This window comes from Parasteatoda tepidariorum, chromosome 8, assembly GCF_043381705.1.
Source record: "Parasteatoda tepidariorum isolate YZ-2023 chromosome 8, CAS_Ptep_4.0, whole genome shotgun sequence".
In the NCBI taxonomy this organism is placed as follows: domain Eukaryota; kingdom Metazoa; phylum Arthropoda; class Arachnida; order Araneae; family Theridiidae; genus Parasteatoda; species Parasteatoda tepidariorum.
Window position 1 is genome coordinate 4,608,316 of NC_092211.1, and position 16,390 is coordinate 4,624,705.

At 30.2% G+C, this 16,390-nt stretch overlaps 1 protein-coding gene across 2 annotated transcripts in view; it reads right to left on the bottom strand.

Moving 5' to 3' along the window:
- The window catches only part of LOC107456115 (NSFL1 cofactor p47), a 35,980-nt gene continuing 19,590 nt past the window's right edge, over positions 1–16,390 (bottom strand). Inside the window, exons 4-9 of one of the 2 annotated variants that reach the window (XM_016073893.3) lie at positions 15,971–16,048; positions 13,814–14,038; positions 10,851–10,988; positions 6,291–6,428; positions 3,341–3,400; positions 1–196 (exon numbers count right to left, since the gene is read on the bottom strand). In XM_016073893.3, coding sequence (XP_015929379.1) covers positions 70–196; positions 3,341–3,400; positions 6,291–6,428; positions 10,851–10,988; positions 13,814–14,038; positions 15,971–16,048 — 766 coding nt within the window. In that variant the 3' untranslated portion in view covers positions 1–69. The remainder of the gene's footprint in view (positions 197–3,340; positions 3,401–6,290; positions 6,429–10,850; positions 10,989–13,813; positions 14,039–15,970; positions 16,049–16,390) is intronic. The other variant, XM_016073894.3, reaches the window with a different exon arrangement.

A 16,390-nucleotide genomic window follows, 5' to 3' on the forward strand; every position in this document is an offset into this window, starting at 1 on the left:
TGAAGCAAGTATTACAAAATGTTTTATTTTTCTTACATATAAGTACTATATACAAGATAAATAGAATATTTATTTCATTTTCTGAACAATCACTGAATTCAGCAGAGCCGATTCCTCGAGCGTTGCATTCTCGTCAGTAAGTTCTTTCGTAGGAAAAGAAGTCATCAGGGAAAACTCAGAATACTCTGGACGAGATCTTACATCACAGTTAAGTATTGTTATGTTTTTAATAGGAAATAAATATCTATTTTTTTAAAATTAAATAATCAGGGTAGGTAAGTTTCCTTCACAGTGAAAAAAAAAATCTTACCTAAAGAAATAGGCTTTGATCCCCCTGGCAGAATCGACATTGTCACAGAACGTTACAGAGTTTTTGCAGAAACATTTTTCGTTTGAAAGGCAAGAAGAAAAAAAAATTTCTTTTCCACAGAAATTTACACATAACGCTTGAATCCTGCATTTAAATAATAACTTTTTGACGCACTCCATTTACGCCGATAGTATCGAAAATCGATGTAATGTTTCGATTTTATTTTCGGCAGTTTTTGATATTCACATGGATTTTAAATATCCCGATATATTTCAAACAATAAGGAAAAGTCGAATTGTGCATTTGACTATTTACTTTTTAGAAGTTACCGCTATTGTTTTTTATATACGATATGTTTCATACGATATTATTTACTACAACCTAATCTCGAAACGAAACACGCATTTGAGGAATCCGATTCGCGTGATTTTGTTGTCGATCTTTTTTCTCTCCAGCAATTACTACTACGGATTTCATGGTTACTAATCATTTTCTTTATTGTGATGATTATTTACAAACTGAGAAGAAGTAAATAATTTGTGTTCCCCCCAACAAAATGCGAGAATATCCCCCATAATATTAAAATAAAAAATTATTACATGTTCAATTTAAAAAAATTATATAGTTTTCTTTTTTAAACACAGCGCTTTTGTAATTTTAAATTAGTAACATATATGCTTCTTATTATTAAAAGTATCTTGCAGAAAGATTAGTGCAGAGAGTTTTGTCACAGATAGCTCGAAAAAATTCTGCCACAGGGGTTCTGACCAACTGAAGTGTTAGTTTTCTAAAAGAAATAGTAAAACAGTTTTTTAAAGCAATTTATATCTAGTTCAAATAATAGTATTAACTTTCAAGCTATTTAATATATCATAAGTAGGAGCAATTAATGAATTTTTTTAACAAATTAAAATAACTGTAGTTTTTTAATGCTTTAAATAAATGAGTATAGTAAAACCCAATTTTATAATTACTATATAAATAACTGTTAACATAAATCAAATTTTGTTGTTAACACTACTATTAAATTAACAAATCACACACTAAGCAAGCATATTCCCTACTAAAAAATAGCAGTTACAAATAACATACAAATCTTCACAATTAGACATCATTATGTATAAATACTTAAACAGACTCTTAAATAATATAATTTTCAGTGCTAAATTAAAATGTAAGATTTTCAATACACATCACCAAACAATTTCATTGGCCTTTAGGACTCGTGGAAGAAATGGGATGCCAACAGTGGAAATAATGATATGAATTATCTTAGGGCAAACTTTTTGAACATGACAGCAGCTTAAGTTGTAGATGAGCCATGGTGGCTCAGAGGATAGAGCATTCACCTTCCAATGATTCAAATCGGGTTTCAATCTCAGAGCTGGTTGGCCAACAAGAGTTCCACATGCAGCTCGCAACGAACACAATGCTGACTTAAAACGTGGTAGACAAATCATGGGTTAGAATCCCCTTGCTGTCCAGCTAACAGTGGGAGCTTCTCGTGGTTTTCCTCCCCATATAACAATTTAGAAATTCTTGCTCTTAATAACTGTCAATAAAAATCCTCAGTGGTAGACGGATCATGGGTTAGAGTTGCCTTGCCGTCAGGTTATCAGTGGGAGGTCTTAGCGGTTTCCCTCTCCGTGTAATGCAAATGCGGGTTAGTTCTATCACAAAGTCCTCCACAAAGGCAAATTTCTCCCCATACTTGATCTAGGAGTTCCCTTGTCCTTTGGATTGGGTTCAAAATTAATAGGATTTGAATATTAGTAGTTGTAAATCCTAAATTGGGTCGGTTGTTGAACGACAGTCATAAATGATGAGTGCTACTTTTTCATGTTATCGTTTAATCTAACTTTTTATGCGAGGCTAAAGCAAATCCACTTATTTCAGTAAAGATTTCTAATATTATTGGCTTTATTATTCAAGCAAAAATATGCTATTTAATAGTTTCAATATAATAGGGTGAATACCCTAATCAACAAAAAATAAGCACCTTTTAAGCACTTATAAAATAACTAGTTTTTGACAAAGAACTCTTTTCTTCATTATATTAGCCACCATAAAAAGATCAGGATATTTTTTTGGTTCAATTTCAGAGGGTGGAAAATGAAGCCTGAAATGGAGTAAATATTGTATATCAGAAGTGTATATTTTTTACATAACAAAATGCAGCAGAGTTGCACACGAGAGTGCAAGAATCTCACCGAACCCAACTCAGTAGATACACTCGCAAGTATTATACCAAACGCGTAAAATGATTGGCACTTTCATACGCTACGGATCGACGGTAAGCTGAAACGGATAGTGGTTGAATGAATTGCGAAAACATAGAATAGAACAATGTGAAAATCACGCTTTTTGCATAATATGTGACAAAAATCGACATGGTAAAGAAAAAAAATCTCCTTTTCGAAAAGGGAAAATTAAGCACTTTTTAAAAACGCCCCATGAAACCTTTAAGGGATTTTAAGAAACGAAAAATAAAAAAGTACCTTTAAGCACTTTTTAAAAACTCTACACAAATGTATAACTTATCACACATTTAACGAACAAAAGAATTGTATCCCATCCATTTTTAATTTCGTAATTACATAAAAAATTTTATAGCTATCATTGAATTATATTGAATGTGATTATGTGAGATGTTGAATTATACTTTATATTTATTTTTGCTGCACATGAACACACAGATATCTGAAATGACACAGATTTATAAATTATGAAATGGAATAAAAAATTGCAAATTTCATAATAAGTTTGAGAATCACTAACTGTTAAAGAACTACCTCAGTTATTTTAACACCACATTTATTCTACAGAGTGCACTCAACATAAATTAATATATTTGTTTACAGACCTCTGATTTTGTTTAGTTTTTGAACGACTTATTTTTGAGTCATGTATGTAGATAATTAACACTAAATACTATTTGAAAGGATCTCTGAGTAAGTAAATATTATTTACCTCGCTGAAATATTTCCATTCATAAAATACATGTCAATGATGATTTAAAAAAAAGGATACATAACTATAAATCTTCTTATATCACCAACAGTGTGGTTGTGATTTGCATTCATAACTAACCTAGTATTTAAAAATAATCATATTAGAAAAACACATTTATGCAAGACACATTTTGTTCCAGGATTTTAATGGACTATCTCAAAGGTTCAAAAGGGTGTCTCAAAAAACTACAGTCGAACAAAATGTTAGCTCCCGTGCCACATTATTTTTTGTGTGAACCAAGAAAAGAGAGGAAGTACAAACACTTTTTTCTGTCTAATTTACTTTCTTCATTTTTTTGGGTCATAATTTTGAATTTTCCACTTCAAAATAAATACCGATTTTTAAAACCATCTATAGCATGGAATGTAGTAACTTACATTTTTCTTAATTGCTTCACTATTGAATGGGTTTAGCATTCAAAGAAGCTGCCATCTTCCAGTATGCGGACAAATGCTTCAAATCAGACTACTTTTATGTGCTCGAATGGCTGGTTAGACAGGTTTAAAAAGCGGAATAACATAAATTTTGGAAAAATTATCGGAGAGTCGGGAAGTGTTTCAGTAGCTGATGTTGAGGATTGCTGATGGGCTAAAGATTATTAATTTTTTTTCCCGTACGCAAGAAGAAGAGTAATAAAAAATAAAAGTTAACACATTCTTTGTTACTACGTATTATTTTTCAGTCATTTTTGTATTTCATTTTATGGGTCATTTATTCAAATAATGTATAATTAAAGGGGGGAGTTTGAAACCATAAGTTAAAATTGTTAGCGGAACAGATGGATTGAAGTGAACCAAAATATCGGATCCTTGAAGGTTCTCTATAGCAGTATTTGACTGAAACACAATTATTTTAAAAATAACTAGTTGAAGAATATAAATTTTTATAATATTACATCACAAAACAACGAACGTAATTAATTTAGAGCAATTGTATAAACTAGTAATAGACATATATAAAATTGTAACTGTATAAACTAGTTACAGAATCAGACACAAAAACAGAGTTTTTCTGAACACTCTTTCACTATTTTTGAATTTTAAAATTAATTATTAATCAATTTTTGACTATCAAAGTATGCGAGGAAAATAGGGTGCTAATATTTAAGTCAAGAGACCAGTCAAAATTTTGCATTCCTTAATGCTAAATTTTACCATATCTCAGGAAATTTTTTAAAAGAACTGAATAAGTCTTGCACACAATAAGATTTGCTCATCCAAAGAAAATTTTGTGCAAAGTTTTTAATAATTATTCTTTTATTCAATAATGATCTAAAAAATTTAGAATTGTTAAGTACACAAATTTTTACATCACTTATAATAATACACATTTAAAGGACAAATCTAAAATTCCAATATCGTATTTTGTCACCTAAAGTTGTTAAGTTTAAAATAGTTCAAAAATTTTTACTTTTCATTACTTTTCATAAATAAAATAAATAAGAACTATAAAAAACATCTTACATGGTGTACAAAAATTCTCTTAAAAATTGCTGCAATATGGAGAAATACATGAAAAATAAAATTTTAATTGCCTTCCAAACAAAACAATATTTCTCCTAGAGTGGCCGAAAATGTGTTTTATCAGCAAAAGTAGGATTCAGTAGTAGCTCTAATTAGCATAACATCCATATTATTTATTATTGAGGTTTGCATTTAATTTATAAAAATCTCATCATTAGAATAAAAGCTATTTTTCTCAGTGTATATCTCCGTGTCAGAATCACCGTGAAACGGCGACATTGTCGCAGAACGGTACAGAGTTCTTGCAGTACGATTTTTCTTTTGTGAAGTAAAAAAATTTGTTTTTTTTTTTCTGTAGAAATTTTTGTAAGATTTTTTATTTTTTCTTCAGAATTATATTCAAAAGATGCCTTCCTTGGGCATCCAAGTGGAAAAAAATGCTTGTGATTTTTCTATTCTCATTTGAGAATAATGAAAAATAAAGAATAATGAAGCAGAAAATTTGGTTTTGTATCAACTCAACTTCATCTGGCAACCATAAAAAGGCAGAAATGCCAATCGAAAAAGAAAGGATATGCAGCAGATTTGCCGAAAAACTATTACATCAGAAATTTAAATTACAATAACAGTTTTTGTTTCAATTAAAAAAAAAAAACAGATTTGACTGCTTTCATTTCAGTAATTTGCTTTGGATTAAAAGATTAAGTCCTTAAAAATGTTTGCACTTTAATATTTTTCAAAAAATACAGTTGATATTAGTAGCAATCATATTTCTAATATAGATTCAATGCTAAATATTGCTTTGTGTCTTGCATCTCAAAATATTTTTGAATTAAACGTATTAAGTTGCAATTTATATTGGAACTTATCTTACATAGTTATAAGATATTATTTTTTTAAAAAAAATATTTTCAAACTTAAGAAGTTTCAAACTGATTATTATTAACATTATTATATAGCTCACGAGGAGTCAAAATTATCTTATGTAAAATGATTGGCACTTTCATGAGCTACAGACAGACGGTATGCGGAAATGGATTGTGGTTAAATGAATTGTGAAAACGTCAATTAGAACGCTGTAAAAACCACACTTTTTGCATAACTCGTGACGAAAATTGAAATGGTAAAGAAAAATCATCCCATTTCAAAAAACTAAAAATCAAGCATTTTTTAAAAATACCCAATGCAAAAAAGCATATTTAAGGGCTTTTACAGAAAAAAAAACAATAGATCGAAAATAAGCACCTCTAATCACTTTTTTAAAACACTACACACTTTTTAAAAAAACGATGTCAACAAATAATGAGAAATAGGTCTTTCCTATTGCTGGAAAATGAAACGGAAATAAAAAATGCTCCATGTTTGACTCTCAGAGCTCATATCTTCTGTAGTTACATGGCAACAGTAAATCAAATTTAAAAAAAGTAAGGGGAATATTAGAAAAGATGTAAAATACAGCATCTATAGGGAGGTAATGATTTTAACAGATAATTCACAAATAATACCTTGATCCATCAGCCAAGCGAATTTGAATGCTTGTGACAGGCATAGAGTCATCTACTTTAATGCATGATTGAGCCTCAGCCTCATTCTTTTTGCGATCATCCGTCGATGCTGCTGCTGCAGTCACTTGAGGTGAAATACTGAAAAAATAAGATATTTATTATACATATGACAAGGATGATAAACTAGTGACATTATTTAGAATAGAAGATGCAAAAAAATTATACAAATAAAAATTTATGCACACATATATATATATAACGTCATTGCAGAGTGGAAGGATAAAAACAGGTCTTGGGCAGGGAAGGATGGTACAAAATTTACTTATTAATTATTAGACAGAGAACGGCTATCAAAGTGGACACGAAATCGTTGAGCTCCTCAAAAAAAGTTAGGAAAAATCTTGCAAAGTAAATCCGTAAAATGTTTCATTTTAGGGAAATCTTAGTAATTGTAATTGGCTTATCAAATAGGTCGCGCAATTCCTACAAAGAGCAAAGGGAAAACTGTCTTACTTTTAATAAAAGCATACTTGAGCCAAAAATAGATAAAAGGACAGGATGTGAATTTAAGCGTTTCGTTTTGAATAATAAATTAAGAAAAGGATTTACAGAAAAGGAATGACGTAAAAAGATTAAATGAAACTTAAAAAGTTTATATATATATATGTATATACAGTAGAGAACCATTTATCCGGTATCCAGATAACCGGGAAACCAGAAAACCGGGAAAAATTTTGCTCGAATTTCCCGCCATTCTAAACTAGAACGATTTTAAACTAGAACGAAAAAAGCAGAAATTGGACTCATCCTTGAAGTTGAGTAGAGGAAAATGTAAGGAAGGGGAAGATTTTTTTCCCCGTTTACCCAGAGAAACGTCATTTCCTCCGTGACCTTGAAGGCAGGGAAGGGAGGAATGTTTTATTTTTTCCTTTAGGCCGTCAATCAAACTCAAGGGTGTGGCATGCTGATTTCGTTTTCTGCTTGATTTACGAGGGGGGTGGGGAAAATGCATTGCATGCATATCAGTGAACAGAAAAAGAAAAGAGAAAAATATATTTATTTGACATCGACTAATAAAACTAAAATCTTTTTCTTTTGAATAAATTCTTATTCTTTGGAAGTGCGGTACCAATAACAAGTTTTTCTTGGTGTGGAATCACATCTGCTGTAATTAAAAATCTTGTTTTTATCAACAAAAAAATAAAATAAAAGGAGAATTGTTTATTATTTTAAACATAGGATTATTTTATGAAGCAGATTGCAGTTTTGTTTTTCTGATTCCACTACGTTTTATTTTTTTTCTTTTCGCGATAAATTTCGCACTCAATAAATTAATTCTTTTTACTCATAAATTTTATCATTAGGTTTTTTTTTTTTGAATTTCATTGATCTTGCCTTGTTTCGGGTTTTAATATTTATGCTAGTGCCTTTTTTAATTATCGTTTCGGTTCGATAATTTTCAAGTGTTTTTATTTAGATTAATAAGTTTTCCTTTTATTTTATCGTTTCCCCCGTATAATTAGGTATGAAATATATTGCGTTATTTAATCATTGGTTTTGTTTATATTATTTAATTTAGGAATTGTAATTATTTTAAAAAATAAATATGAGAATCTTTATATAGTATATACCCTTGAAACCAAAATTAAGAACCTCAAATTAATATTAAAATGCAGCTGTTGAAAAATACAGCAATGGGAAAAGATTTCAAAACTCCACTAACTGAAAGATTTACTTTATGGTTGACACTTTTTAAATGCAATACCATGAAGGAATTATGCAACCTAACTCACATAGATAAAATGAATTAACTTTCTTCCATCGTTATTAAAAAAAAACTTCTGCAAACAATTTATGCAGAGACCCTTTCGTCTCCACCTAATTTTGACAAAATTTGTTCGAAAATCTCTTTTAAAAATGTCTTAACATTAAAAAAACTATACTGATACATATCTTCTTTAAACTCGGCAGTTTCATGAGATTTCCTTTGCTTTTCTTAATGCTTGACTTTCTTTGATTAGGTGTTTAATCAAAAAGTATTTTTATAAGATTTCTATAACTTGAACAATGTTACTTTCTTGTATCACACATTTTACAATAGAACAAAAGTATTAAAACCTCAATTGTCTTATCAATGAAAAATACTATAATTCAATTACATACTTTATGTTACCATTTATGAGTTATATATGTATATAACACATAGCTGCCAATATGGATAGGAAAAAATCCAGTAGATGTTACTAAATATTATAAATTTCATAATAATTGTGGCATAACGTACTAAATATTTTACATATAGGAAATTTTAGGGATTTTAATAGTAACAAAAATAGAAAACTGCAATATTTTCCAGTTAGGATTGACATTAAATATACTGAAAATTTTATGTGTTATATTTACTCATAATTTTGAATAGTAAAAGGCATTTAATTCACCAAAGATAGTTTAAAGATTTTTTTTTAATGGAGTTCCGAATAAAAAAAAATGAACATTTTAGAACAAAAAAAAAGTTTTAAATTGATATCGCTAAATGAGGCTTACTTCATCATGTATTAGTAATACATATTTAAACAAGAAATAATCTATTTCAATAGAGATTTTTTTAAGAAACTTATTCAATTTTAGGGAATTTTCTAAAATGTACAAAAACCAAGAGAATTTTTATTAAACCAGTAGACCAGGAAAAACTGACAAAATCCAGTAGTGTACTGAAAAATCCAGTAGAGTTGGCAGCTATGATAACATCACAAAACTGCAAGGAAATGAAAAATAAGGGAAGAACTTATTCATCAATAAAATAAAAAGAAAACTTTTCAACTAAGTCATACTTAAAAAAAAAAAATATTACACAAATAATCTGCATTTAATTGAAATTAAATCATATTAAAATCAATTCACAAGCATATTTAAGAATAGAAGGGGGGGGAACCTATACGAAGGCAATGTATTAAGATTTTCTATTGAAAAAAAAATGGATAAATAGAGGGGAAAATATAAATCACGATGGTGAAACCGCAGAATTAATAAAAAAAGTATATTCGAAGAAATTTATTTTAATGATAAATACCAAACCAAGACAAAAAGAAACTAACAGATATCACAATAAAGTAAATAAAACGAAATTATAAAAAAATTAAAGATTTATTAAAATCACCAAATTAACTAATAACAAAAAAAGTAATAAAACAAATTGATGATTAAAAAATGTAATATATTTTATACTTAATTATAAGGAAAAAAAGAAAAAGATAAAATACAAGGAAAATGAATTAATGAAATTAAATAAAATAAAATTAAAAAAAAAAACACTTAAAAATTGTGAAATGGAAACGAAACTAAAAAGAAGCCATAACTTAAAAGGTAGTGTAGTAACTTAAAAGGAAGTAGGTAGGATATAATGAGACTAACTGAATTTTTAAAAAAAAAACACTTTTAAAATTCATGAATAGGAAAAACTAATTTATTGTGATTAAAAGAAAAATTCAAATTGTAGTGGAATCAAAGATAAATAAAAAAAGAAAGCTGCAATCATAACAAAAAATATTATAAGAGCAGATGATTTTTAAAGAAAGCAATTTCGCATGTACTTTCGAGGAATTCACTCAATTAAAAAATAGTGTTTCCTTAATAGACATAAAATAAATGAACATTGCAAACGTTAAAAAAAAACCCGTTTTGTTTGTAATACTTCATGTATTCTCCAAAATTATGAAACAGTGTGTCATAATAAATGAAGGATAACGAAACTTGAGAAACAAAAGTGAATTAAAAAGAGATCTAATGTGTCAATACTCTCAAGGCAAAAGTTTCCTTAACTTGGACATTTGATTGACCAGATGTTCCAGAAATTCTTAAGAATAACTGAATCTCGAGGATGCACTTAATGACGGTTGGTCCGGAAGTTTTTTAAAAATTATTTCGTTAATCCTTAATTGCACAAGTGAAAATTACGGCAGAAAATAGAAGGGTAAAATCCAACGAGGGTGTTGAATTCCGAGTTTTCGTGTAAAATTACATTTTCCCCAGACATATTTTCATATCTCGTTTTCCCTCACGATTCATAGTTTTCCAAATATTCCTAGTGTATATAAACCCTGTTTTAAAGACCTTCTAGTAAATAAAGTATAACCCAAGGGTTAAAAGCAGCAATTGAATGGTCAATAGTCAAGCAAAAATTAATTGAAAAAAAAATTACAAATACAATTGGAATAAGAAAGTTTTCCAAATTAATATCAATAAACTTTGCAGAGTGGTTCAGCGGTTTGATCCTCTCAAGGAGGTGACCTAGGTTCGAATATCAGCGATGGCTTAAACCAACCACTTACATAAAAACATTATCAATGGTAAATGAGCTGTGGGTAAAAATCTCTTTGGGCTAATAGTGTGAGGTTTTTCTCGCCATGTATAGAAATGCATGTTAGTCACATCAAAGGCTAGTTTGCACCAGTTCTTGTGCACAGCAGTTCTCTTATTTTCTAAATTGGGTTCAAAATGACAGGGTTACGAAATTTGAGTTTTTGCAAAAATAAAAGTGAATTATTCAGCCGAGATACATACCTTCCTAATCTGAATCCTGCACCACTAAAAGCTTGAAGGACTTTCTTAGGAGGAATATAATCTTCATGGCTATGATCATCAAGGCTTACCTGCGTTTCTCTTCCATTTGCCTGTCTTCGAAGCTCCAGGGGGACTTCCCTTCAATAAAAATAATCACTATATCAGTACTATAATCGAAAAACACTCAAGATTCTGACTAAAATCCTCTATTATCAAGTCTCACTCAACAGTATCATGTTGGCCACATTATGGAAATCTAAATTTATTCCATATAATAAATAGGACCTTTGTAATGTGTCTATCTTGAATGCTAATCTTTGAAATAAATTGTCAAGGAAGTGTGTGATAATTGTCAATTGTAGTGTGCCTATGACTACAAAAACACAATTCCAATCCACTAGTATATAAGACATGCTAACTCGATTCTATGTTGGGGTACCTTTTAACAGATGGTCGTTAACTCACACATGGTCGTTAATCACACTCGTCACTTAACACATGGTCGTTAACTCACACTTGTCACTTAACACATGGTCGTTAACTCAACCCCCACATTGGTGACCTTCGGACGGGACGTGAACACGCCTACCTTGATAGTAACACCCACTTTGAGTTGAACACACCTACTTCGATGGATGGTTCACATTGAACAGTTGCCTTGCTACTTGTGACTGAGACATTATCCACCTCCTCGCACTGTTGCTACTCAGTCTCGATCAAACGCGACATCGGCCTGCATGCACTCGACTGCTAATGGCAACAGAGGAGTGATCACGACCGTGAACTTAACACAGCTCACACAATCAGCAAAAGTACGGTGATCTTAATACAGCTCTTCCAACTTCTGACAAAACAGCAATGAACCAACTAGTGGTATCTGTTCATCAAATACTATCATTCATATAATTTTGGTGGAGGAGTACTGTAGTGGGACTACCACTACAAAAATACAATTCCAATCCACTCGAATATGAGACACGTTAACTCGATTCTATGTTGGGACAACTTTTCATAGATGAAGATTGACATGGTCGGCAACTCACTCCCCACAGAGAGTTGCTATTCTCAGCCCTTCAGTATTAAAACTCCATTGTGAGTTGACTATATTGTACACATTACAAATATATATTGCGACATTTCATACTGATATTTTTAAGTAACCTCACTAACAAAATATCCATAGTTGTTGCTTTAAAAAAAAAATCAGTTAAATATCATGTTTATTTAGCGATATATGATAGGAAAAAAAATTCTAAATTTATTTAAAAACAGTCTTAAAAGAGTCATTAGTTGAATCTGTTAATTTGTTAATATAAGAATTGGGAAATTACTGTAAATATTTAGTTTTCTTTAAACCAGAAAGCATAATTCAACAAAAAAAGCAGGAATGCTTTTTTTTTAAATGAATAAATAAAAATAAATCCTATTAATTTGATTAAATAAAGATTTTTTTTAAAAATTTAAATCAAATTTTATTGATTCTAATCAGTAACATTTCATAAACATAATTATAATTGAAATATAAAACATAACAATGCATTTGAAACTGTATTACAGCCTTAAAAATTGTTATGCAGTAATAAATGCAAATGCCTATTTCAAAATTATTGAAAATAGAATACAAATTTATCATTATTAACCATTGAGAAACAGGCTAAAATTATAAAATTGAAAAATATGCAAATAATAACAAAATAAATTGTGCTGTCTCAGACATTAACTGTAGATTGACAGACATTTAAACTTGAAATTATTGAACTTACTCATTTATTATATAGATATATATTATCCCTTCCACCAACTTCAATAATTTTTAAATGTATATGGGAAGCAAGCTACTTTCCCACCTATGTTTCGTAGGAGCATCTGTTGATTAAAAAATGCAAATGAAGGGTCTCGCTTACATAAAATGTGGGAAATAGTAAAGGTTAGTGTGAAGAAAGGCCTATACTGAAAGTTAATTTTATCTTGTGCATTATGGCTCTGTTCATTTGAACATTTCTCATAGCATTTATTTGTAATTATAAACACAGAGTTTATAAATTCAGGTATTTATAAGAGCACAAGTTTAGGGTCGATTTTTTACAGCTGTCAAAGTTTTGTAAGCCCAAACACTTCTCCCCCTCTGCCCGAGAAAAAAAAAAACGCTTGCTCAAAATTAATATCACAATCGATATCTTTATTGGTGGAATAAAAAAGGGGTCTTTAACAAAGCAATTTTTTAAATTATATTCAAAATGCAAAACTTTTTTCACAGTTAGCTATAGTTTGTGGCAATTGTAACAAAATCGTAACTGCGACAGTTACGGACGCCAGTTTGAAATTATCATTTGCCTAAACATTAAAAACTGTCTCTGTGATATGAAACATTGTGCCGATTTACATTCACCTTCTTCCTACGTTCCGATGTTAACAAAATAAAATAACTTTTAGTGGTCATAAAATAAATTCTATGGTCAATCAACATTATCCAACCGCCACAACGGTGACCCGGACGTGATACGAACTCACCCACGTCCAATGCAACACCCATTTCCACGGATCGAACTGTCGACTCACCGATCGTGACTGCGTCATTGTCCTCTCGCTTCTCAGTCTCATTTACACACAACGGATTCTGCGCACACTCGACTGCTAATAACAACCAACTGCTAATAACTCTCACGCCTAACACTCAGAGAAAAAAAATCTGGTGAACTTAGCTCTCCCGGTCTTTCACAAATATGGCCCACAAGTATCCGTTCACCAAATTCTATCCCTAATAAAATTCTGGCGGGGGGAGTTGGAACTACGATTATTAAACATCAATTCACTAGTATATAAGACCCGCTGACTTGATTCAATCTCAAGGTACTTTTCGATAGATGAAGGTCGTTGTCATTAACAGGTACTAAGTTGTACACATTATTTGTAGTTGAGGCAGAGAATCAAAGAGTGTGTGTAAAAAGAAAGAGAGTGCTCACCCCTGGCGAATGGAATCTAAAAATTCTTTGTTGTGAGGCTCATGATAGTCTCTAAGAGATCCACTGTCAACAGTAAAGCCAGTTTTCCATAAAGTTAATCTGATTTCTGTGGGAGCATTGTTTGAAGATGCAGAAGAAGCACTTCCTTCTGATCCAAGAACATATCCTGTTCCATGAAACATTCTATTGTCTTTGTCTGGTTGATGAAGAAGCTCTCCACAATTCCTTAAAAAACACATCATTCACACAGGGTTAGTCCAAAAAGTAATTTTTTTTTTCAAAACTTTCATTAACATCAATGACATACTTGATTACCACCAGATTAAATTAAAACGAAAGTGAAAAAAATAAGATGGAATGTTATTTGGTTAAACCAGGGTTGCCACTCAAATCTGGAAAAAAATTGCCATTTTAGAGCCCCAATTCTTAAATTGATATCAGGGGAGTTTTCAAGCCTATCTTGAGAGCTATGTCAGAACTCAGGGATGAGATTAGCCAAAAGGCAAAAAAGCTGAATTTCCATGATAGTAAATTTTACGCAAGCGCAGCCCTTTAATAATAAATTCCAGACAGTTTAAGGTAATAAATAATGTGTTGACATACAATTGCNTGGTAGCTATGTAGTTTGAATTTTGTGTTTCTCTTTGAAAATGGGTGAGTTTTCTGAAAAAGCGGAATACTTATAAAAAAAAGGGAAATTTTTAGAAAAATCTGAATTTTTGATAAAAAAGCTGAAATCCAAGAGATGAAAGTGAAAAAAGCGGAAATCAGCTAAAAAGCGGAAAAATCTCATCCCTGAGAACTGAAAAAACGATGGCAACTTTGAATGAACAAGGAATGCTGAGTAGTTTTACTTTATGCACTTTTCTCTAAGTTAAACAGTACTTTTTGGAATAGTTTTTCGATTAAAAAAACTGGCATGTTTGATTAAAAAAACTTCTAAATTCTACAATTAATTTAAGCCTACATTCATGAGTTCTGTCACGTGAGTCACATTGAGGCTGGATAGCATCATGGCCATTAAAAGATGCATTGTGGCACTGATAAGACTAGGCATTGCGATAAATAACTATTATCAAAGACCCTGTGGAAAAAATGTGGATTTGCTGAGTTTCCTACAAAAAAATTGGATGGAAATAATTTTGCCTCATCAACCATTGTATTGCAGCTTGTATAGGTAATGAAAATAAATAACAGTTTGTCTTCATAACTAGATGAACAACATAATCGTTATAGTTAGAAGAAATCGCCTTTTGTCAGCGTGGTAAAAGCATTATGGTAGGCAAGGGCTCACGCGTGTTAAATCCAGGATATCTGCTACATTTTCGAATTCATGACTAATTCCAAGAACTTTTCATAACTTAACGAAGTCACTATTTTCTCTGACAATAACACAGCAATAAATTTAAAAAGCATTATAATAATATTAATTGAAATAATAGGTATAACCAAAACTGTTTTACTGTGCATCTTCATATTTATAAATTTTAAAAACAGAGTAAAGAAAGAGTTGAAGCAATAAAATAGCTGAAAAAATACAAAAGCAAATATTTTTTTTCTGCAGAATTATACTCGTAAGATGTTTCTCTTGTTCATCCCAAAGAAAGGAAATACTCTTGATTTTTCCGTTCTCATTTCGGAATAAAAAATTTTTTTATCAATTGCTTCAGTTAGAATTTTAAATTGATAGAATAAAAAAATAACAAATATTCTGAAATCACAGAAGTTTAAAAGATATTTCGCTCTCGAAATGATGTTTTCTATTTCATTTTTTGAAAGAATATGATAGCTTTTAGAGAACATGATAAAAACATTTCATTTTATATTTTAATCAAATATGACTGTGAGTGGGGATTTTGTTACACATTCAGATATTTGGAACACCATGAAATTGGATGGGGGGGGGGGAATTCCACACTAAAAAATAGATTTTTCGGTGACCTAAATCCATGATTTTTTAAGAAAATAGTTAAAAATCATGATAAATTTTGTTCAGTATCGAAATTCATGACTTTCCAGGTGCGGAGTAAGTAACAATACCGAAGCTATTGTTCATTAGCAAATGAGTGATCCTCAGACCACAATTAGGTTTCTCAGGTGAAAATAAATCTAATTAAATTATCACACTAATGGATGACAAAATTAGTACCGACTTACTTCTTAACAGCATCAAATAATTCTTCTACAATTTGATTTCCAGATTTGCGTTTTCCTGGGCCCAAAACTTGTTGACCACTAAAATTAAAACATTCAACTTTATTTTTTTTTAAATCGAGATATTATATTAAATAGTTAACAATGCTCTCAAAAGATCAACAATAACTTTCATTCAGGGTTGTTTATTCCTCCCTGACCAAGTAAAAAAAAACATTAAAAAACAACATATTTAAATGTTTTTTTAACTTCAGAAATAATAATTTAGTGTTCATTGAGTGAGGAGCTAATTTATATATAAATAAACTTCTCAATTTTTTTTTTCAATTAAAACTTCCTTCTCTATATTTTTTTCAATGTGAAAAAAAAAATTTGAATCTCAATTTCTGCATTTAATTTTACAAGTCAGGAAAAAAAAATTCA